Source organism: Harmonia axyridis, chromosome 4 (assembly GCF_914767665.1).
Source record: "Harmonia axyridis chromosome 4, icHarAxyr1.1, whole genome shotgun sequence".
Taxonomy (NCBI): domain Eukaryota; kingdom Metazoa; phylum Arthropoda; class Insecta; order Coleoptera; family Coccinellidae; genus Harmonia; species Harmonia axyridis.
The window spans coordinates 11,163,614-11,186,856 of record NC_059504.1 but is presented as its reverse complement, the minus strand read 5'-3'; the positions used below and the strand labels follow the sequence as shown (position 1 = coordinate 11,186,856).

Genomic DNA, 23,243 nt, shown 5'->3' with positions numbered 1-23,243 from the left:
CTTAAAATTCACCGCTCGATCAATGCTTGATATTAAAAAACGATATTTGTTCTCAATTTCTGGAATTTCATACACTAATATAGAATAATAAAGTGCAATTTTCTTTGAGTGATTTTTCACAAAAACAAATTTTCTCCGCAGAATAATTTTTAGAATGATGATTTTATTAATCATATCATTTCTGTTAAGTAAATTTATACGAAATATCACAGAGATTTCACCCTTAGATTATCGTTGAATACCTATATATATATAACTAATTACCCTATTTTTTTTTATTTATTTTAATCGATGTTATTAATATTTTACAAGGAATCACCTTTTTGAATCATTTATTTTTGGTACCAGGAAGTGAAAGTCTATACTGAATTAAACAACCCCATTTAGAGTTCATGACCTATAGTCATTTACGAATCATTCTCCTTTGAAATGCGTGTTGTTTACCAAAGTTGCCATGGTAACCACACCGCAGAACCTAGATTCACTAAATTTCTGAGTCAGTAGTATCACTGAAGGGTTTTTTACATAACTGTGTTACTTACTATCTATTCATTATTCCAAAATGTAAGTAGATACTGAAATCAGTTGAAAATTTTTTAGAAAATTTGAATGTTTATATGCGGGTATTAGATTTTTTTAGGAAACCTCATAATTTGGAGCTTTCAAAGTAAAAATAAAAACATTTTTAACTGTAATAATATTATTTATTGATGATACAAAGAAAAGTACATCATATAGTAACTGATAAAAACTAGGTATAGAATTTAATCTGTAACTTTATTGTTTTTATGGATTAAATCGGGTTTATATAGGTCCGATACTTTCAAAATAAGTAATTTTATGGTTAAAATTCTAAATTCTTCATTTGATATTTTTACAGGATTCTCAAATGACGATATTGAATTCCATCTATTGAACTTATCGTTCACGAAATTGCCATGGTAACATGAAGATTTATCCCAGCATCGATATGCTCGCTATTTTGATAATATCGATCTTAGTACCATCTGCAAATAGTGGTTTCGCCTGTCTTGAAAATCCATGTGTTCACGGAATTTGCGTAGACGATTTAAACTCAACATATTTATGTTATTGTATTGATGGCTACACTGGAATTCACTGCCAAACAAACTGGAACGAATGCTGGTCAAACCCCTGCCAACATGGGGCCACCTGCATCGACGGAATAGCCATGTTCAATTGTTCATGTCCTCCAGGATTCACAGGTAATGGACAACCTTCAATATCATGATTTTTTTCTCGATAATTAAAAAAAATCTGATAATTAAATAGCATTGAATGGGATAAGTGTCTGGATGCTTGGTCGCTCTATTATACAAACCTATAAAAATTTTCAAGCTCATTTGGTTACTTGAAATTTTCAGGGTGGAAAAAAGTCGGCCGGTACCATATCAGGAGAATACGTTAGCTCTTCCATTAGATTTTACGCTATTAGCTCGAAATTTCGTAAGAAGCTTAAAATTGTTATTCTTTGTACTTTTGGTATTCTTTTTGACTTTTATACGATGCTATTAAATACATATATAGGAGCACAACTTTGCTTCCGCCGTTTTTTTTCCGAAATTCGAGGCTTTATTGTAAAAAACTGGTTATACATTTATGATTCAAAGTATTGTCCATCGCTGGCCACTATTTCTCTCATCTTTCGGACAGCGTACCAATCCCGCGTTGAAAAAACTGGTCATCTTTTGAAGCGATCCAATTCATTACTTCTTCATAAGGCTGATGGAAGTGCTGGTTAGCCATTGATCGAAACAAGTGATAGTGTCGAGAGAGCAAAGTCCGGAGAATACGGCGGGTGGGGTAGGACTTTCCCCAACGTTTACAAGTATGTCTTGACCACTTTCGCAACATGGGGTCGAGCATTGTCATGCTGTACAAAACTTTATCATGTCTCTCGATCGTTGTATTGCGACTGTTTGTCTTTCAATGCTCGGCTCGAACGCGTTAATTGTGATTGTTTCAGTCGGTTTCAACAACGCTGATATGGTCCCACCACATACTGAGCATGACCTTGGAACCGTGAATATTCGGTTTGGACGTCGACGTGAAAGCAAGGCCGAGATATCCCCATGATTTTCTGCGCTTGGGATTATCGTAAAGAATCCATTTTTGCGATGCAGAAATCCCTTTCGTCTTTGCTTTGCAAGCAGCTGTTCACAAACAAACAAACTCCGTTCAACATCTCTCGGCTTCAACTCGTACAGCACCCAATTTTCTTGTTTCTGAATTATTCCCATGACTTTTAGGCGTTTTGAAATGGCTTGTTACTTCACTCCCAATGATTCTGCCAATTCTTGTTGCGTTTGATATGAGTCTTGATCAAGTTATGTCTCCAATTCTGCATCTCTGTAAATCATCTCTCCTCCACTGCCATGCTAGTCTTCGACGTCTAAATCACCGTTTGAAGCTTTGAAACCACTCTCGGCTTGACTTGACTTGACACTATATTCAAACTACTTGACTTGGGCTTGACTTGAAATCAACTCCAGTTCAAGTTAAGTAGTAGTTTTTCAATATCAATTCAAGTACTTGATGAATAAATACTTGACTTGACGAAAAAGTTCTACTTGACTTGAGTAGATTTCAAGTCAATGTCTTCACGTAAATGCTTTAATCCCTCCTTTTCAATGATCATCTTCAATTTTGGTTCTGTTTATTTTCTATTTAAAGATGATTGCCTCTTATCGAGGTACAGAACAAGCTTGTCAGAATTGAGTGTTTGCTTTATTAATATGAATACCTACACCAAAATAATTTATTATATAGGAGACAGATGCGAGATAGATCTAAACGAATGCGAGAGCAGTCCATGCCTTAACAACGGAACTTGCTTGGATGCTGTAAATGGGTATTTCTGTAGCTGCCTTCCAGGATATTCTGGAGACCATTGCGAAGTAGATGAAGCAGTATGTAACACCACAAGCGAGGCAAGATGTGCCAATGGTGGAGTGTGTGAAGAAGGGCCTGGAGAAAGTTTCACTTGTAAATGTTTACCAGGTGAATTTCAGATTTAAAATTTAACATTGCACGTGAAACTATAGTTTTCCCTTCGATTTTCAGGCTGGAATGATCCTTTGTGCAGAACAGAAATAAACGAATGCTTGTCAAATCCTTGCAGAAACGGAGCAGTGTGTGTGGATTTATTAGCTGATTATAACTGCGCCTGTTCTTTTGGTAAGATTATAATTTGTCTTTTAATCTCCCATATGAGAACTGTATGTCTGGAAAAGTTGAAACTCCTTGATACTCAATATGTCAGAGGCAGGAATTTCATGTTTGAGCAAGCCTATATCTGGAAAAGCTGAAATGATAGGAAGCCCAAAAAGGATACCAGCAACAAATCTCCATTAAGTCGTAAAAGAATTGTAGAAGACTGCTAAAATAATCCGCGCACACACAGAAAGACATATAGGTTTCCTCTATCTTCAGTATACTTCGAAACAAAACCACAGTGTAAAATTTGCAGTGTTTTTTCTTTCTACAGGTTTCATGGGAAAGAATTGCGAAGAAGAGATGCATATTTGTGAAACCAACAATTGCAGAAACAATGCTTTATGTTTACTAGAAGATGGCGAGCCAGTTTGTTACTGTGTACCAGATTTTCATGGAGATCTTTGCCAATATCAATACGACGAATGTCAGCTAGGTGTTAGGTAGGTACTGAAGCCTTTTTTCTTTAAATACACAAACCAATTTTCGAATTTCTTAGGTGTGTAAATGGAGGTACTTGCATAGACGGCGTTGATAATTTTACTTGTTCCTGCCTTCCAAATCTGACAGGGGTATTCTGTGAATGCCTGATTTTGCCAGATGGCTCCCAAAACTGCTCAATAGTCGACTTTGAGATGACCACAGTACCTTATACTACCTTTGGGACAAATTTTACATCGCAGAAATTCACCACTATGACTTTACCAGAAACTTCAACATTATTCACAACTACCATGATGGAGTCCAGTACAATATACACAAGTCTTATGACGCATACTCCAATTGTTACTGTAGAAACAACATTCATACCACCTGACACAACTACAATAGAAAATTACCAAAATTTCAGTACTACAGAATCTGTAACAATTACCACAGATGAATCTACATCAGAAACAGAATACATTTCAACGAAACAAACCGAAAAGACTGATATATTTTCTACCTCTGAATATACTTCAACAGAAACAGATACAACAGTTTCAATGCTGAACACAACTCTATGGAGCTCTTCAAGAACTGAATCTATATTTGAAAAGACAACTAGGCCTGATGAAGAAACTACTAGCTTTATGCCAACCGAATTACAAACCCTTACAACGGTTCATTCTACAGATACAAATATATTTACAAACTTTACTTCACTGCCAATCGAATATACATCGACTACTACTTCGAAAGAAGAGACTGGTGCTACAATTAAAGATATATCTTCAACAACTAGTGAAACTACCACTTCTGTTAAAGAAGAAATAACTGTCAGTACCATTACAAAAGGAAGAGAATTTCCTATTCCTTTATCTACTACCACAGAAGTAACAACACAAATTTTCGAGAAAACAACAATTTCAGACACAACAGATTGCTCCCAAGAAGGAAATGAGTGCCTGAACGGAGGAACTTGTATTTTAGAAGAACAAGGTTACAAAGTAAGTCTTAAAAATTTACTTCTTCATTGGTTCATATTATTTTTTATTCCAGTGTTTATGTTCTTTTGATACCGAAGGTGCCTTGTGCGAAATACATCTTGGTGTGAAAAATGCAGCTTTCAATGGTGATTCATATTTAGCTCATCGTTTGAGTGATCTTTCTCTGGTAGATATCGAGTTTGAAGCTAAGACTGTTACGTCTAATGGTCTGATTTTTCATTTGGTAGCAGATAAAATATTTATGAGTTTATATATAAGGAATGGATTTTTGGAGTTTAAATTTTCGTGTGGTTATCAGACTATGCTTCTGAAAGAGCTCAGGACACCAGTTAATGAAGGATATACGATGCATATAGAGGCGAAGTAAGAATAATATAGTAGTTGGTGCAGTGCATGTAATTTTTTTTTAATTTAGGTTACACTTTCGTCCAGATTTCAGTCATTGCGATGCTTCTGTGAATGTGAATAATACTTTATCAATGAGGGGAGATCAAATATCATCAGTGCCACAGTTCCAGAAGCCAACCATTGGGTTATACTTTGGAGGTGTGCCGATGGAATTGAAACACACTGATTTGAATATAGAAGGCTTTGCTGGTTGTATGAAAAATCTCAAGGTAAAAATTTATTACATCTTATATGTATAGGAAATAAAGAAATTATGTACTGTTTCCTCCCAAAGATTGCCATGGAATTTGTTTGCAGTTTTGTTTCTTACTCAATTTTTATATTTTAACATCAAAAAGTTTAGTTTCTTAATGTCATTCCTTTGAAAAAAACTTGGAAGTGTTCCTATCATAAACCTACTAAAGAGGAGTATAGAAATTCTTTTTTCATCAGGTTGTCACTACTGAATTCTTTACTCAAGTGAAGTTTGAGCGCCATCTATTATTTGGAGTATTAAAGACAGGTTTTTCAAGACTTCGATTGACCGATCAACTCGTTGATTGTAGTTTGAAACCTATGAAAGTGTCAAAATGAACATAAATTGAACACACAAATTCTCAGTACTTATTTGTTATAGTAGTAGGTTCGAATTGTTTCTCTGTATCAAAGATTCCTTTGAACTTATTTGATATTTTAATTTATTTCAAGATTTCTGGAAAATCTGTCAACATATTTGGTGATGCTGAAGATGGTACAGCAGTTACCGAATGTTCTTCACTAGCTTGTCTTTCAAATCCTTGTCAGAATGAAGCAACATGTGTTGTAGAAAAAGGAGAATGGACTTGCCACTGTAAAAATGGGTAAATTATATCGTTATACAACAATATATCCCATACATGATCTTTTTTTAGTTATTTAGGGAAGCAATGTGAAAAATCTGTTTGTGACAACAATCCATGTTTATTTGGAGGAACATGTGTCAGTCTTTCAAAAAGTGGCTACATTTGTCTCTGTCCATTTGGCAAACATGGTCACTTCTGTGAAAATGGTGGTTATCATTTTTAACTTTTCTCACTACTATATTTTTAAGCCCGTTCTCTAAATTCTCACAATTTTAGACATGAAAATAACACATCCACATTTCTCCACAATGGCCAAAGGATGGTCATCCTATGTTGCATATTCGGTGCCAAATGAAATATCCAAAAACCTGGAAATCAAATTCAAGTTCATACCAACGGACATGGACCAAATTTCAATGTTGCTATTTATTGGTCAAACTGGATATCATGATGTATTTTCAGATCATTTGGCTGTGAGTTTAATAAAGGGTTATGTCATGTTGACGTGGAATTTGGGCTCTGGTAAGTGAGAATGGGTTGAAAAATAAATTTTGTTAACTGAAAATGTTTAGGTCCAAGGAGGATATTTACGAATCAGCCTCTGCAGAAAGGTTTCAATGACTATACGATACATATAGGATTGAGAGGCAGGAGAGCTTGGTTGTTTGTTGAAAATGTAGGAAATATAACTGGAAAAGCTCCAGGATCTTTTGAAAATTTGGATGTCGCACCCGTTATTTTCATTGGTAAATATTTAATATTTATATTCACGATGATGCAAAGAGCACTCGAAGTATCGAAAAAATATTTTATTTTCATCTGTAAACAAGTTCATTTTCAATATTTTTCACTGATTTTTTAGAAAAACTGGGAAGAATATATCAATTTTCTGATAAGTGTAAAAATTTCATCAATTTAAATTCAGAATAGTATGAAAATCATACCAACTTATGAGGTAGAATATATTAATACTATTGCAATAGTGGAAGAATTCTTGTATGTGTTAATCTGCATATTATAATATGTAATTAATTACGAACTTCTTGTCGCGTTCCGGTAGATGGCGCAACGCATATTTATGATCGAAATTAAATGACAGTTATTCTATTTCCATTTTTTCATTATTTAAACAACAATAATTGTTTTACTACAGAAGCTTCTTCAGATTTCATTTGAATAACAGAAAAATATGGAGAAGCTACTGCGTAGCTTAACAATTATTTTTTGAATAATAGAATAGTGGAAATCGAATAACTTTTATTTAATTTCGATTAAAATGAATTTTCATCAAGTAAAAATCGAGTACATCCAAGCATATTTATAATTTCCGGGAAAAATATTGGAGAAAAATTTTCGTTAATGAATATAAATACATATAATATTTCAATACAGGTGGCCATGAATCTAGGTATTTCAATAAACTACCACATGACTTACCACAGCATGGAGGTTTTATGGGTTGTATTTTTGATATCAAGCTGAAGACTGAAAACGGACTGATACCTGTGAAACAAAATGATCGTACTGTTGGACGAGCGGTGAACCAGTGCGGGGTTTCAGAATGTTATAACAACAGATGCCCCAATAAAGCAGCATGTTTACATCATGGAAGCACTTTTACGTTAGTATTCAAGAAAAACGGCCATAAAGTCTGCTTGAAATTATGGAATTTCTTTTTTCAGATGCCTATGTCAAGATTCCTGGTACGGGCCACTTTGTTTGTCCAAAGTAAATCCTTGCGATTCAACTTATAATAAGTGTTCATCAGGGTCAACTTGTGTACCTTTAATTGAAGGTTATGAATGTGATTGTCCTTTTGGAAAAACTGGAACATACTGTGATAAAGGTAATTGGGTACTATAGCAAACTGAGCATTGACCCAAAGTAATTCAGTCTTTTGGAAAAATATTGAAAAATGTATACTACCATGTAACGAATTTTTTCCATTAACGAAATAAGATATTCGTACACTGAACTTAGTCTGAAAATTTCAAATCTCCAATTCCAATATAATGGGGGTTATCTTGCGATCTTGAATGCGAACCCAATCATTTAAGACAACTCTCAACTCAAAATTCTAAGAAAAAAGAAGTAACAACAAGAATAACACTAGTTCTGGACCAATTTTTCGCAACAAATATATTTATCTGAAAATAAAAACCTGATAATTTTCAGAAACCTAACCTATACACTCTTTTGTAGATGTCAATATTACGGATGTCAGTTTCAAAGGTACACGATCTTTCATAAATTTGGGAAATCACGAATTTCTCAACAACAAATTCAATTTCAAATTAGAAATAAAACCTTTGTCAAATAATGGTTTACTTATTTTCACTGGAAAGGAACATAACTTTGTTTCACTGTATCTACAAAGTGGAACTGTGGAATTGAGGATCAAAAGAGGAAAATTCAAAGTGAGTCACAATCTTGTTACTCTGAGGAGTAGCAGATTGTTAGTTTTAGGAGTATGGCACCAAATAAAATTCGGAATGTTTGGGAGGAAAGTGTATCTATCGGTGGAAAATGTTATGGATACCGCGTTGTTGGAAAAGGAAAGCTATGTGTTGGAGGTCAAAGATACCATTTATTTAGGTAAGGTTTCATTATTATTCTCTCCAAAATCTTTATTTCCTAATATTTTGCCTTTAGCATCTCAATCATGTGAAGATATATAGAAAATATATCAATATACCAATACTTAACATATCGAGTTGTTATACTTCTAATTTCCATGTTTCAGGTGGTCTACCAGATATGTCAAAGCTACCTCTAGATGCTCTCTCCAGCCTTCCATCCCAATATACAGGATGTATTCGCCTACTTGAAATAGACTCACAGTTTCTACCTCTTATTCCTCAAAATGTAGAAAGTGGTCGAAATATTATGGACTGTGACGGAACACCCTGTGGAGGAGATGTCTGTGCTAATGGCGGTACATGCTGGTTAGATTCCTTCAGAATATCCCATTGTCATTGCCCAGCACCTTTCTTTGGGAGTAAATGTGAGAATACCTACAATTGCTCCAATAATAAGTGCAACGATAAGGGAAAATGTAGTAATAACAAGTGCTATTGCATTCCTGGAAGGAATGGTTTCAACTGTGAAAATGAAATTATAGTTAAAATGCCCGAGTTCAAAAAAGGCAGTTATTTGATTATTGATAAGAAGAAAGATAAAAGGAGGGATGCTCTCAACACAAATATTGGTCAAATTTCCATAAACTTCACAACAGCTAGTTCAGATGGCTTACTATTGTGGCATAAAGAGGTTAGTGGAATGAATCTATTGAGTAAAATAGGTTGTTGTGCATCTAATTACGATCTGTGGTTTTAATGATACATCTTAGTTGAGGAATGAGTATGGCACTATGCTCCTTCCTTAACTCCTTAAAATTTAACTCTCCACAGAATGTAAATTTGGGGTAGGATTCTGTAACTTTCGTTATCATAGCAAACGAAAGCGATAACGTTACGAAGCGAAGCTAAGCGGAGCGAATGCGGTATTCTGTAAGCGTCTTTTTCTTTATCGTTTCGTTATCTTTACGCTTTTAGTTTCGTTGTCGGAGCTTACCGACTTTACACGAAGGAACATTGGCAAAGTTGCAAATAAGTAGATATTTGAGCTACTGTAGGATTCTGCAGGTTTTGACATATGAGGTACCTGAGATAATCTCTAATAAGAGCAATGAGATAAGAGTCCCTTTTATGGACTCTAGCTGTAATGTCCTTTGAATAATCCACAGTATTTAACTTGAGTATTGTCAGAAATTATATTTTGATTTATGACTCTCATTGGAAGTTACTTAACAAAGGGTTTCATACCATTTTAAACTGTTTAGTTTATCATTAAGAATGAATTAGCTAATTGAATACAGCACCTGAATGCAAATATTGAGTATTACAAAGTCTTATTTGAGCACTGGAAGAAATTCCAAATGGAACCTCGTTCAATGGATTATAATTTAAAACCTTCATTCTTATTCCAGTTACAAAACCTACCCATACTACAAAATAAGTTCGGGGAGTCAACTAATAGTGTGTATAGGTATAAAGAAATATTCATCATGTTTTCAATGATTCTGATCATCGACGAGGAAATCTCAAGAAGAGTTCGTCTAACTCTTACAAGAGAGGAGAATAGATTTCTTCGAGATAGAAATGATCCATTTAACTTAACGGATGAGAGATTCATAGACGTTTTCCGTTTGTCGAAACATTTAGTTCACGTTCTATTCGATGAATTGAAACCATTTATGGATAATTATTGGAATTGGAGGAACACGAGAACGCCATTTGAACAGCGAATATTGATAACTCTGATAACTTGATATCACTCAATTAATGTGCAGTTGATTTGCAATTCTAATATATATTGTGAAGCAAAACATTCAAAATTATAACCTCGAAATCGAAATCATTCAAGTGTCATAATATGACGCTTAAGACTTGGTCACGTGGTAAAAGTAAACCAATCAAAAACGTCGTCGGACTTTTCGTAATGAAAACGAACCCTAAAATGTTTCGTTATCGTCATGAGGTCGTTCTTTGCTTCGGCAAACACGACTATTGCCGAATCCCTTTACAGAATACCGAACCGAGCAAAACTGTCGTTTCGTCACGTTTTCGCTTCGCTTTGCCGTTACAGAATCCCACCACTTGGTCTTGTAATACTGTTATCTTCTGTAGTAGTTCCAATTTATGCATGCACAAAGCGCACCCCCCTTATTGAAATGAATATAATTTTCAGGAGAATTCCTTCATAGGGTTGGGAATCGAAAGAGGATATCTTAAATTGGCCTATTCTCCTGATAAAAATAATACTTTTTCTGCAATTCTATGGAACAATAGGATGTCAGATGGACTTTGGCACAACATACGTTTGAAATTTTCACCAATGTCCATAGAAGTTGACAAAACATCATTTAGGAAAAATTTACCACTCCAGAAAAACCATGACATGAATTTGACCAATGGAAGATTTTTTCTAGGAAATGTGCCAAGCCCCAAGAGCCTTTCATTTGAAACCAACGGATTTTTTAAGTATCCATTTGAAGGATGCATTGAAAGTTTCAGCGAAAATTCTGAAAAAATTAACGATTTCACAATATTCGAAGGACTAGGAATTGACATTTGCCCCATATTTTGATATAATTTGTCAATATATCAAATTTTTCTCTTCAATTTCTAATTATTTTCCCAAGTCCTATAGAATATTTCATATTGATGGAAAATTGTCTCAATTTATTTGTACAGCTATAGAGTGTTTCAGAAACTAAATGAATAAATGCCAAAGTAATTGAGTGAGTAGTTATTTCATACCTAATAATATAACAGACATCAATTTTTTTCATACTTCTCCCAGATTATCCATACTTTATATTCTGAACTGAACACAAAAATATAGATGAAATTTGATATAAAATCGATTCCTACAACACATTCATTGGGAATCTGACTTTTAACAATCCATTTCCTGAAAATTACATATAATAAAAAAAATTCCAGTCAATGCCTTCATTCAAAGTAAAAAAATAAAAAATCCTGCAGAAAAATGTTGATATCAGTTGTTTTTGTACAAAAAAAAAATGGCAGCACTGCAATCTATATTTTTCAAATGCGAATTATATAATTTGGAATATGCAATAACATTGATGATGCAACCTGTCTATAACGTTATTTCTATAGAATCTCAGAAGAGTGGGAGTTTAAAAGAGAATCAAAGTAGAGATATTTGGTGATATTTCAGTTTATTTAATAAAATGTACTTTATTAATATTTACAACGATTACCAAATATTTTGGTGCATAATATAATTTACAGGTAATGAAGAAAATATATACACGATATTCCATTTATCTCAATGTTTTTTGGAATTTTTATCCTTATTGCCTGATAAAACTTCTCCAGGGGATGGATAGGGCCTCTGCTGATATAAAACTCCAGAAGCTGTGTTATCAGCATGTGTTTTGTTATTTTCCAAACCATCACTCCAGGTTCCAGGTGCAATGTCTGAATATGAAGCTGGATCCATTGGATCTAGAACGTTATCTTTCCTAGGCCTTTTACCACTATTCTTCTCCTCCTTTCTGGACTTATCATCACTATCTCTTCGGCTTAGAAGGCGTGAATTAGGTTTTTTGAATTCTTTATCTTCTGATTCACTTTTATCATCTGATTCTTTCTCCTTATCTGCTTTTTTTGCATTTAAATATTGTTGCCTCAATTTGGCCACACATTTTGTTATTTTGGCTTTTGGATGTTTTGGAGGAAGCCATGATACTAAATCATTCTCAATATTCCAATAATAATATCTTCCACTAAAAAAATTAAAAAAAGAGTTACAATGTTTGTTATGCAATTTTTGTAAAAGTTTCTTCAATAAGAATCATATAAATTTCAATCTCAAAATTAGAAACATAAAGACTTACACTCCCTTATCGAATACTTCAATCCAATTGCTTGGTAATGGATACTTAAATATGAGTTTCTGCATACTCCTGGCATACAATGTATTTGGTGTTGGATGCCCTCTCCAGTTAGTCTCACAGAAGACAGTACAAATGTGAAACATGTTGACTTTATTAGGGCAGTATACATAACCTTTGTAGTCCTCTTTTTTAGTCGCCGCTTTTGTTGGTGGTTTTCCTTAAATGAGTGATAAAATAATTAAAAATGAATAACTAAGTCGCGAACTAATTTAGTGTTTGTCTCACTACTTACCTGGTGGTGGAACAATTCCTCTTTTAGAGAGTTTAGCTAATAATGCAGGTGGTAAAGGCATTCTGAATTTCTTATTATCTTCACTATTTGAAAACCGTCACCAAAACTACAGCTTTTAGTATATTCTCTAAAGTACAGGACTAATATCACATCAAAAGATACACAGTGAAAACATAAACAAACTTTGAAGTACTGTTTAAAATACCTCTGAATAACCAACACTGAATATTGTTTATGAATTTCAGCTCCACAGAATACAATTTACCTTTTCTTCCTTTTTGTGTGCTTGGCTGCGAGGCCATCTAGACATTGTGAAATGTGAATACAACTATTTATGTACTATTTATTTTCTTTTTCTATCCTTAGACATCAAAATTGACTGATTTATTTATGGTTTAATATAACTGCGTTCGGTAAATTCACACCAGTGCGAACGTTTGAACTGAACTGTCGATAGATCACGTGACTATGGTGCAAGAGGAATCTTATATTTTATGGTTTCATATGGCGCTCACTTCGTCTGTCAATGTTGTTTTGAGGTTAAATCAACAAAAATAACAACAAGACCAAGAGACAGAAATTTGTATTGAAGTTACAGAATGGAATGTTATAAGATGAATGGTTGAAAATGTTATGTAATCCATTAATAAAATCCACGAATTTTACCGCATTCATTTCTGTTCAAAAATTCATAGCGAACAAAACCTAATGAGACTTCAACCATCATTTTTCTCTTTCAGAAACAATCAAATATGTAATTATCGACTTTGCAATGAAAATGAATGTTCTTACATGTTTGTTTCTGGAAAACTACTAAGATGTTGTGAGAATTAAAAAATCATTTTCAGTAGGAATATATTTCTCTTTTTAGTTGGTGAATTATAACATTTCATTTCAAAGAAAATTCATGTAGATCCAAAACCCTTATGTAATGTTCTTGCTTCCTTCATAGAGAGGGGTTTCAAGCCAAATCCCACAAGTCGTGGCTCATGTTCAAGATCTCTAAGCATGTTCAATTTATCTTTCAGGGTATTCTGAAGAGCAGCTATGTCGTCTTCAGATTTTTCGATTTCTGAACCAAAAAATATATATTTTCAAATATTCAACTAAAAAATAATACTATTAGAATACCTTTTTTTAAGTGAACCAAACATTCTTGCCTAGGCCTTTGAATAAAAACTGAACCTTCCTTCATCCAGACATTCCTTTCATCAGAATGTTCAATAGCCCGCAAAGCTTCGCGAAATTTATTTTGAGCATTTGATAAATCTAATTTCATATCTTTGAACGTTAAAATATCTTGTGCCACTGTTTCTACCTCTCTCAAATAAGTGAATGTTTTCTGAGTTTCAACATCCATGCTGTTAAATGTATTTTTTCGAAAATTGAAATAAAACCAGTCTGATATAACATAAAATTGAACACTGATATCGTTACTTTTTATTATTTCAAATATTAACAATAAACCTTCAAATCCAAACAAGAATGAGCATAACCTACAAATCCTACAATAATAAATCTTGAATCATACATAGAATTTTTTAACATAGATTAGATCAATTTTTTTATGAAAATGCATGGACCTAATAGGCGAATCAAGATAAGCGCTACGCCACCTGGTGACAATCAGAGTAACTATAAATGTTGCCATGGTTTGCCTCAGAGATAGTCAGCCCTTTTAATTCCTCTGAGGTTCTGGCATTTTGCTTTGTTTTTGTGTGATATTCTACAAATATTTATATATTTTTTAAATCATTTCAATAGTTCTGAGTCGTTCGAATCGCTATTGTTCAGTTCCTCAGTGTTCTTCCTGGGAAAAAAAGGTCAAATATCAAGTTCCATGCTTTCCCTCAAACTGGTAATAAATATCGTGTTTGGATGGAAGGGAAACTGGGGAGTAAAGTGCTGATGGATCGACAAAAAGCTTGGCAACTGAAATTCAAAATCGATAAACCAGTGACAAGAAATATGAAAGTATGTTCCCTGCATTTTATCGATGATGATTATTTTTATCGAGGTAAGCACTGATATCACATGAAATTTTAGATTATATTTATGGGGATAATAAGAATGATAATAATCGTTTACAGGTTCCAGTTCTATACAGAAAGAATGTTTGAAAAAGACTGCTGTGCCTTCCAGAAATCTTCCTGTTGGATCCACTACCACAAAGGAAGAACCTGAATGTTCAAGTAGTAGATCTGAAAGATTGAATCAAAGAAATATCAACAAAGAAAAACTTATTGCTGAAGAATGCTCTTGTGAAGAAATTGAACCTGCTCTACAATCTACTTCCCAAGATGAAATCGAAGCTGCATAAGGTCTATTACAGCTTCTTCAGGGTCAGCCTGATTATAATGGGCCTAAAACTTTCAAGGATTTCGAAGTGCAAGTGAATACTCCTGAAGTATCTTCTTTGTGTGATCTGATAACAACAGATAGTGCTCTGAACAGTTTTACTGGTCTCAATAATATGAAACTATAAGAAACAATAGTAGAAGCAGTACAATCTATTTACAGTGATCAAAGATCAGATCGTTTAACAATCGAGCAGTGTATTGTTTTAGTTTTAACAAAATTGAAATGTGGTGTTTCATATGTGACATTATCTGTTTTATTTGGCATTTCACAAGAATTGTGCCAAAGATACATTGTCTTCAAATCTAAGGTACCTTTACACAATATTGGAAAAATTCCTCAGAAATATTTGGACATGTATTCTGAAATTCTATATATTTTTTTTCAGGGCACACTGATGATACTTCTCTATCACATTTTAATTATTTTAAAATAGTCATATAATATGCCGAATATATTTTCAAAATAAATACATTTCATAAGTGAAATATTTTCAATTGAATTCTCATTATTTTTTGATGATTCATTAGTCAAGCAATAATTTAATTCGATAAATAGGTATCGATATGAGTAGTTTTAAGTAACCTAGTTATTTAAATTTATTTTTAGAAACATTTTATGTGAATTGAGTTATCTCTTAATAAATAAATAGAAATGGATATGCGACTTTCTGTAGTATTCCTAAAAATATTCAATACATTAGCATTTGTAATATTTTGTTGGGACTGTATAATTGAAGGGTAATGTGAAATGATCAATTCGGATAAGTAAAAAAACCTTTCAACTAAAGTTTATTAGTCATGCAAATAACATGTAACATTTTTATTATGTGACCAGCATTTAAAACTTCTTCACCTTCATAAACACTTCTAGAAGTGTTTGTACCTTTAAGATACCCCAAGTATTCTACTCAGTCTTGCCATTTGGACCTAAAAAAGGTACTATTAGAATCCTGTAGTATAATAATGTTGATTGAACCGTTCACATATTATATGCACATGATTTTTATTCCTCATTTATCGAAGTCTTCCATCCTTGCATAACTTTCAATATCACTAGACTGAACTGAAATAAATGATGATACCTACCGCCTTTACCTAAAATGAAAATATTATATACACAGTAACACACTTGTTCACTATAGAAGTCTAAAAAGTTTTTATATTTATTGTAAAATCAAATTTTAATAACGCAAATACACACACAACTAATACAACCAAACACTCCAATGGCAACATTTATAGTTCTACGTTTGCTCACCTTGTCGCTGCATTCTTAATCTCAGATGCCTATCGGAAGCAAATAAAACAATGAATATCTTCGACATATCCATTTAATGAATAATCATGATTTATTGACAAAAAAATTGAAAATGTTCTGTAAGCTAGCTTATATATACAAATATATTCTATTTATTTTACTATTTTTATATAGAATATAAAATTCTGTATGACGTTTTACACAGAACACATGTTTCAATACAAGCATAACCATCAGCGTTGCCAACCGTACGGTAATTACCGTATTTGTACGGTAAATTGATGCCAAATACGGTATACGGTCCGAAGGGGCTACCGTACGCCAAAATACGGTAATTTCGTAATTTCAATTGCGATTTTTTTTTTGAGCTCATTGTAATAGTGGCTTTTGAAATTGTAATGTATCGATAAAAAGAAGTTTTATTTCTGTGTAATAGCACAACATTCTATGTTCATGTAAAATAACAACCTGTAAAAATCATCTCAATTATAATTTACCGAAAATATCAAATTTGAATCAAAATTTTCAGTCAGATAAGGTAGTACTGCCGTATTTGCATAAAATGATGGAGGAAGCTTATAGAAATGTTCTATTATGCTACATGGAAAGACAATACGTAACAAAAACTGCAATATCTGAAATAGATCCGTCTAACAAAACTTGGTTTTTACCAAAGAAAAATGTTTATGTTGGCATAGATGTAATGAATGAAATTTCTAAGCCCATTATTTCAGAAATGCCTACTGAGGCATTTCTAATAACATTTCTAATAACTGTATTAGAAATGTTTTTTGAAAGATGCCAGCTTTTCTACTCATGTCTCTGTGTAGAAATTAGAAAACGGTATGATTTCGACAATTTTATTTTGCCAAAATTGCAGATATTTGTGCCTAAAAATGCAGTTTCTTCAGATATACACCAGCAGTTCCCATCATTAGCTCATTTGCTCCAAAATATGACACGTTTTTATGACAGTAGTGAAGGTCAACTAATCGATGAACAGTGGAGGTTGCTGCCAGATTACCGTTTTACTGCTGATGAAGAAAAAAAAATAGACATCAACGAGGACATTGACATATTCTGGGGAAAACTCCAAAAATATACAAATGAAATGGGTGTATTTGAATTCCAGAAATTGTCACAGTTCGTACTGAATATATTATCCCTTCCACACTCAAATGCTGAATGCGAAAGAGTCTTCAGTAAAATAAACTTGGTTAAAACAAAATCAAGAAATAAGTTAATAACTAATACAATCAATGGTTGTTTATTAACGTCTCAGTGTGTGAAAAAAGATGGTAACTGCGTAGATTTTACACCTACTCAGAATATGTATGCAAGAATGAACAAAATTGATATGTATTCTAATTCTTCTAGTTCTAGTATCGAAGTTGATGAAGATGAATTTGTCATAGACGGTTAAAATATAAATTTTTGAAAAGAGGACACATGAATGCAAATCATATTTGTAAGTCTAGTTACTTGAAGTTGTTGAATGAAATTATCAATTCAAATTAGTGTTAAATGCAATAAGATGAAATTGTTTTTCTTTTTTCTAGATGTTACAATGGAATCAGAAGGTTTTACAGAAGCAAGTAGCAGTTCGGCCACCCCCAAACGTAGTAGTAGTAAGCTGAGCCCCTTAACCAACCAGAGAATTGAAAGAATGAAGGCTAAAATCAATTCTTTGAAGTGCAAAATATTTAGGCGTAAAGTTCCCAACTGTTTTTGCAAAGGAAGACCCATCGAGGCTACCAATAGAACAAATATCTCAAGATTGATATGTGAATCAAAACGATACCTTTCCAAAGATGCTCATATTATTTTTGCTAATGAGTTGAAAGCAAACTTTGTTAATAAATTCAACAGAAGATATGATGATGACTTGAAAGAAATGTGCTTGTTAAGTGAATACAAAAAATCAAAAACTAAGAAATCTATGCAATGAATAATGATTCACATTTAAGATTACTTATATATTACTTATTTTTATGTATATATTCTTCTGTACATTTTATTATGTTTATTCAATTGAATTAAAAATTCCACTAATTTGACAAAGCATTTTTTCTTTCTCTCCCTAATCTTTGATTTAGGGCTTAGTTAAATTTTGACAAGTTTAAATTACAATTTGTAGGTTAGGTATGGCCATAGAATAGAAAGAATTGTTTATCTCTTTCTCTATGTACTTCTGTGGTTCTGTGTACGGTAAAAGTGTCCCAAATACGGTAATTTCTTGTCCCTGATACGGTAATCTCAAGATTTTGGGTTGGCAACGCTGATAACCATAGACAAAGGAATTCATTTCTCTATGTTAAAGGTTAAAGCTGAGTGTAATATAAATAATAAATATTGGATTGTTGAGAATAATTAAGTTACACGATGTCTCTAGCTGATGAATTATTAGCAGATCTAGAAGAAAATGATGAACAGTATGAGGAAATTGATCCAGATGTGGAAATGAATGAAGCTGAAATTGATGAAAAACCTGACATCAAGGAAATAGAAAAGTTTGAACTAGACTGTACACAAATAAAATCAGTTCGTGAATTATGTACCTTGAGAGATTCAGTCAGACTTCTTAAAGTGATAAAAGAAATTGAAGATTATCAAATTAAACCCAGAAAAAACAGTGATGTAATAGGTCCGGTAGAGGCAGATCCAGAGTACCAGCTTATTGTAGAAGCTAATAATGTAGCTGCAGAAATTGACAATGAAATAAATACTATTCATAAGTTTGTGAGAGATAAATATCAAAAAAGATTCCCAGAGTTAGATTCCCTTGTTGTAAGCCCCTTGGAATATGTACGAACTGTTAAAGAATTAGGCAATGACCTAGACCAAGCAAAAAATAATGAGATATTACTTCAGTTTTTAACCCAAGCTACAATAATGGTAGTATCAGTAACAGCTTCTACCACACAAGGAACTCTTTTGAGTGATTTTGAGAAAAAACAAATTGATGAAGCTTGTGACATGGCCATTGAATTAAATAACATAAAACTGAAAATATATGAGTATGTTGAAAGTAGAATGGCCTTTATTGCTCCAAATATGTCAACTATTCTTGGAGCTTCTATTGCAGCTAAAATTATGGGAATAGCTGGAGGTTTGACTAAGTTATCGAACATACCTGCTTGTAATATTCTTTTGTTAGGCCAACAAAAAAAAACATTATCTGGATTTTCTCAAACAAATATGTTACCACATACTGGATTCGTTTATTTTACTGATATCGTTCAAAATACTCCACCAGATCTTAGAAGGAAGGCTGCCACTTTAGTGTCAAACAAATGTGCATTAGCTGCAAGAGTTGATGCTGCTCATGGGTATCCTGATGGAAATGTTGGAAGACAATTGAGGGATGAAATTGAACGTAAATTGGACAAACTTTTAGAACCTCCTCCAGTTAAATTCATCAAGCCTCTTCCAAAGCCAATAGACCAATCTAAAAAAAAGAGAGGAGGAAAGAGAGTGAGGAAAATGAAAGAAAGATACGCAATGACAGAATTCAGAAAACATGCCAATCGAATGAACTTTGCAGATATAGAAGATGATGCATATCAAGAAGATTTGGGATATTCAAGAGGAAGCATTGGCAAAACTGGCACAGGACGAATCAGATTACCACAAATCGATGAAAAGACTAAGGTGAGAATTTCCAAAACCCTCCAAAAAAATCTACAAAAACAGCAAATCTGGGGCGGAAATACAACAGTAAAGAAACAAATTTCTGGTACTGCTTCCAGTGTTGCTTTCACACCTTTACAAGGTCTAGAAATTGTCAATCCTCAAGCTGCAGAGGTTAAAGTGAATGAAGCAAATGCTAAATACTTTTCAAACACTTCAGGTTTTTTGAAATTAGAAAAGAATTGAGTTTTGTAAGTCATATATGTACATATAAGCTAGCTTTTAGAGCATGTTTATTTATTTTTTTGTAAATAAATACTGCAAATAAGTCATGAGTATTCATTAAATTGATATTTTGAAGTTATTCATTGTTTTGTTTGTTATAAACTTTTTATGGTTCTTGAACTATCTTGTTTCTGAATAGGAACATTGAATTTTTATCGAAGGAAAACATGAACAAATTTATGTAAAAATATTTTATGTAAGATTCAAGTTCATTCAATAATGAATGCCATGGTCATTCTAGTCTCGATTAGAAGTTTTAGGATTGATTTTTGAAATAATAAAAGATAACAATGTCATAGGTTCAGCTATATGTAATATTAATATCAGACTCGTCCCATTTAGCACAGCAAAAACATTACATAAGGGTTTTGGATCACGAATTTTCTTTGAAATGAAATGTAATCTGCATCAACGGAACAAAAACTATTCTTATGGATTTTTTTTTTTTTAACTCTGCTTCTCCTATTAAGAGTCTTTGCATTTTCTTAGTTTTATTCCAGAATAAAAAACACCTCGAACCAGTATAGTTTTCAGATACAAACATTGTATGAATATTCAATTTTATTGCCAAGTCAATAAATATATAGATATTTGACTGTTGGTCATAGTAACAAGGGTTTTATGATATGAATCATTGAGCAGAAATCAATTCGGTGATATCCATGAGTTATCTGGATTTCATTGATGAATTAAATAACATTTTCAACGTTTCAGTATATGAAATTCCATTTGAAATACAAATTTGAAGACTGATTCTCTGTTAGAAAATTTTTTTGATTGTAAAAATCACAAAACACATTTCATATATGACTTGAGAGCATGGAGCTTTCGAGTTATTTCATCGGACGCAACAGAAACTTAGATGAAAACGCAATGAAATGAAATAGTTTCTTGGAAACTCACTGCTCGAGAGCTGTAAAATCTCTATATTAGTCGTATTATAATTATACTTTTGAACGAAGCTTAGGGCAGGAAATAAGGGAGTTGCAATTAACTGTTCTGCTAATATCTGAGATTGCAGTGCATTTGATTATTTAATTATATGATTTCTTGACTACAAACCAATTATATACTTCGAATGTTTAAGTATTTTTCATACTAATCGTTTCAAGGTTTCATAACATACAATTTATCAATCTTATGTAGGTATAAGTACTCAAGCAATAATTATTATGGCGCCTATTTGCTTATTCAGTAATAAAAATACTCTACAATATTTCATTTTTCTCTGAATCTCTGAAAAATTATATCGAAATGATCCTTTTTCAAATAATTATTGAAACGAAATATTTTTTTGTATGAAATAAGTAAATTTATTGTATCAGTGAATGCCAAAGGGAAGAGTAATCGTAAAAGCAATAAAACTGTTCACAATAGATTTAGTCGCAACTATTTCAAGGTTCAAAGAACAATGAATCTCTGTTTAAAAATAACATTCGGCAGATCTGAAATCGAAACTTGCTGTCACTAGAAAATTATAAATTTCTGTTAATTAATTTAAGTGAACTACCGAATGATTCACCTTTCGTGTTTTTTTTTTTAGTTCACTTTTAACACCTTTAAATATTAATAAATATCATGACAGTTAATAGAATGTCTATAAATATCATTTACATACAGAGGCGTACAACTTTGCTTCCGCCGTTTTTTTTCCTAAATCCGAGGCTTTATTGCAGAAAATTGGTTATACATTTATGATTCAAAGTATTGTCCATCTCTGGCCAATACTTTCTTCCATCTTTCGGACAGCGTACGTATCCCGCATTGAAAAAATTGGTCTTCTTTTGAAGCGATCCACGAATCGATCCAATTTTTTACTTCTTCATAAGACCGGCAGTGCTGGTTACCAAGGTCGTGTGCCATTGATAGAAACAAGTGATAGTCCGAGAGAGCAACGTCTGGAGAAAACGGCGAGTGGGGTAGGACTTTCCCCAACGTTTCCAAGTATGGCTTGACCAATTTCGCAACATGGGGTCGAGCATTGTCATACTGTAAAATCACTATCATGTCTTTCGTTATATTGCAGCCGTTTGTCTTTCAATGCTCGGCTCGACGTATTAATTGCGTTCGATAGAGATTGCCTGTGATTGTTTCACTTGTTTTTAACAACTCATAATACACTACGCCGAGCTGGTCCAATCAAATACTGAGCATGACCTTGGAAGCGTGAATATTCTGTTTGGCCGTCGACGTGGATACATGGCCGGGATATCCCCATGATTTTATGCGCTTGGGATTATGGTAATGAACCCAATTTTCGTCTCCAGTTACAATGTGATGCAGAAATCCCTTCCGCCTTTGCCTTGCAAGCTGCTGTTCATAAGCAAACAAACGCCGTTCAACATCTCTCGGCTTCAACTCGTGCGGTATTCGATTTCCTTGTGTCTGAATCATTCTCATGACTTTCAGGCCTTTTGAAATGGCTTGTTGCGTCACTCTAAATGATCCTGCCAATTCTTGTTGCGTTTGACATGAGTCTTGATGAAGTAATGCCTCCAATTCTGCATTTTCGAAAACCTTCTCTCTTCCACCGGTCTTCGACGTAAAAATCACCGTTCTTGAAGCGTTAAAACCACTCTCGGCACGTTCTTTCACTAATAGCGGCCTCACCATTAAAATTTCAGAGCATTCGATGAGCCCCAGCCGCATATTCCTTCATATTATAGAAGGAAATTGAATCCTCCCGCAAATGAGAATTTGGCTAGTAAGCCGTCATGTTTAATCGACAATAACTTTATGATGCAGAAATAAATCGACTAATATTTCGATGGCGTTATGTTTACAAATACCTAAGCTTATTGTATGACTTTTACGATCTATTTATTTCCACTACCTCTTACCGCTGAAGCCGAAAAACAGCGGAATCAAAGTTGTACACCTAATATATACAGGGTGAAACATAAGTGGTTGGCCATATAGCCTAGTGTTGAATGCAGATCTTTTAGAAATGTAGCTTGTTGCAGTGGCGGGTCTAGGATTTTTTCAAGGGGAGGGGCGGACAGTACCGAATTCACATGAAAGTTATACAGGAGGATTTTTTTTCCATTTATCAATATGAATAGGTAGTATACCAAACCAATATATGGAGGTAAAAT

General features: G+C 33.3%; 5 protein-coding genes across 10 annotated transcripts; 3 read left to right on the top strand and 2 right to left on the bottom strand.

The window, feature by feature from the left end:
• Positions 1 to 477: 477 nt before the first annotated feature.
• On the top strand, positions 478 to 11,195 carry LOC123679241 (protein eyes shut). Its single transcript, XM_045616723.1, has 17 exons — positions 478 to 564; positions 881 to 1,226; positions 2,791 to 3,021; positions 3,085 to 3,198; positions 3,509 to 3,677; positions 3,734 to 4,664; positions 4,717 to 5,027; positions 5,080 to 5,281; positions 5,760 to 5,911; positions 5,963 to 6,099; positions 6,170 to 6,415; positions 6,466 to 6,639; positions 7,286 to 7,514; positions 7,576 to 7,739; positions 8,096 to 8,488; positions 8,637 to 9,163; positions 10,643 to 11,195. The coding sequence occupies exons 2-17, from the start codon at positions 947 to 949 to the stop codon at positions 11,039 to 11,041; spliced, it is 4,659 nt and encodes a 1,552-aa protein (XP_045472679.1). The 5' UTR covers positions 478 to 564; positions 881 to 946; the 3' UTR covers positions 11,042 to 11,195.
• A 430-nt stretch (positions 11,196 to 11,625) lies between these two features.
• Positions 11,626 to 12,867, bottom strand: LOC123679279 (polyglutamine-binding protein 1). The gene is made up of 3 exons (XM_045616787.1): positions 12,616 to 12,867; positions 12,324 to 12,540; positions 11,626 to 12,212 (listed from the first exon to the last, which is right to left on the bottom strand). Exons 1-3 carry the CDS (start codon positions 12,674 to 12,676, stop codon positions 11,753 to 11,755), a joined length of 738 nt encoding a protein of 245 aa, XP_045472743.1. The 5' UTR covers positions 12,677 to 12,867; the 3' UTR covers positions 11,626 to 11,752.
• A 589-nt stretch (positions 12,868 to 13,456) lies between these two features.
• LOC123679292 lies at positions 13,457 to 14,128 on the bottom strand. Its single transcript, XM_045616800.1, has 2 exons — positions 13,747 to 14,128; positions 13,457 to 13,687 (listed from the first exon to the last, which is right to left on the bottom strand). The coding sequence occupies exons 1-2, from the start codon at positions 13,973 to 13,975 to the stop codon at positions 13,521 to 13,523; spliced, it is 396 nt and encodes a 131-aa protein (XP_045472756.1). The 5' UTR covers positions 13,976 to 14,128; the 3' UTR covers positions 13,457 to 13,520.
• Positions 14,129 to 16,681: 2,553 nt separating this feature from the next.
• LOC123679267 lies at positions 16,682 to 18,468 on the top strand. 6 transcript variants are annotated; one of them, XM_045616766.1, is made up of 3 exons: positions 16,682 to 17,076; positions 17,145 to 17,531; positions 17,793 to 18,468. In XM_045616766.1, exons 2-3 carry the CDS (start codon positions 17,189 to 17,191, stop codon positions 18,179 to 18,181), a joined length of 732 nt encoding a protein of 243 aa, XP_045472722.1. In that variant the 5' UTR covers positions 16,682 to 17,076; positions 17,145 to 17,188; the 3' UTR covers positions 18,182 to 18,468. The 6 variants fall into 6 exon arrangements, with proteins under 6 accessions (XP_045472722.1, XP_045472717.1, XP_045472720.1 ...); XM_045616761.1 differs by having other exon boundaries at positions 16,682 to 17,531; XM_045616764.1 differs by having other exon boundaries at positions 16,682 to 17,531; positions 17,611 to 18,468.
• A 60-nt stretch (positions 18,469 to 18,528) lies between these two features.
• LOC123679260 (U4/U6 small nuclear ribonucleoprotein Prp31) lies at positions 18,529 to 20,227 on the top strand. Its single transcript, XM_045616753.1, has one exon. The coding sequence runs from the start codon at positions 18,616 to 18,618 to the stop codon at positions 20,107 to 20,109; it is 1,494 nt and encodes a 497-aa protein (XP_045472709.1). The 5' UTR covers positions 18,529 to 18,615; the 3' UTR covers positions 20,110 to 20,227.
• Positions 20,228 to 23,243: the final 3,016 nt, after the last annotated feature.

Excerpts from the sequence above, each read along its gene's own strand:
- LOC123679241 (XM_045616723.1), top strand. The coding sequence starts at position 947 with ATGAAGATTTATCCCAGCATCGATATGCTCGCTATTTTGATAATATCG. Across the intron at positions 5,028-5,079 it reads ACGATGCATATAGAGGCGAA|GTTACACTTTCGTCCAGATT; the intron begins GTAAGAATAATA and ends TTTTTAATTTAG. Across the intron at positions 8,489-8,636 it reads CAAAGATACCATTTATTTAG|GTGGTCTACCAGATATGTCA; the intron begins GTAAGGTTTCAT and ends TCCATGTTTCAG.
- LOC123679279 (XM_045616787.1), bottom strand. The coding sequence starts at position 12,676 with ATGCCTTTACCACCTGCATTATTAGCTAAACTCTCTAAAAGAGGAATT. Across the intron at positions 12,541-12,615 it reads AGGAATTGTTCCACCACCAG|GAAAACCACCAACAAAAGCG; the intron begins GTAAGTAGTGAG and ends CACTCATTTAAG. Across the intron at positions 12,213-12,323 it reads GAAGTATTCGATAAGGGAGT|TGGAAGATATTATTATTGGA; the intron begins GTAAGTCTTTAT and ends TAATTTTTTTAG.
- LOC123679292 (XM_045616800.1), bottom strand. The coding sequence starts at position 13,975 with ATGGATGTTGAAACTCAGAAAACATTCACTTATTTGAGAGAGGTAGAA. Across the intron at positions 13,688-13,746 it reads TTTGGTTCACTTAAAAAAAG|AAATCGAAAAATCTGAAGAC; the intron begins GTATTCTAATAG and ends TTTTTGGTTCAG.
- LOC123679267 (XM_045616761.1), top strand. The coding sequence starts at position 16,796 with ATGATGGAGGAAGCTTATAGAAATGTTCTATTATGCTACATGGAAAGA. Across the intron at positions 17,532-17,792 it reads TCAGTGTGTGAAAAAAGATG|ATGTTACAATGGAATCAGAA; the intron begins GTAACTGCGTAG and ends TCTTTTTTCTAG.
- LOC123679260 (XM_045616753.1), top strand. The coding sequence starts at position 18,616 with ATGTCTCTAGCTGATGAATTATTAGCAGATCTAGAAGAAAATGATGAA.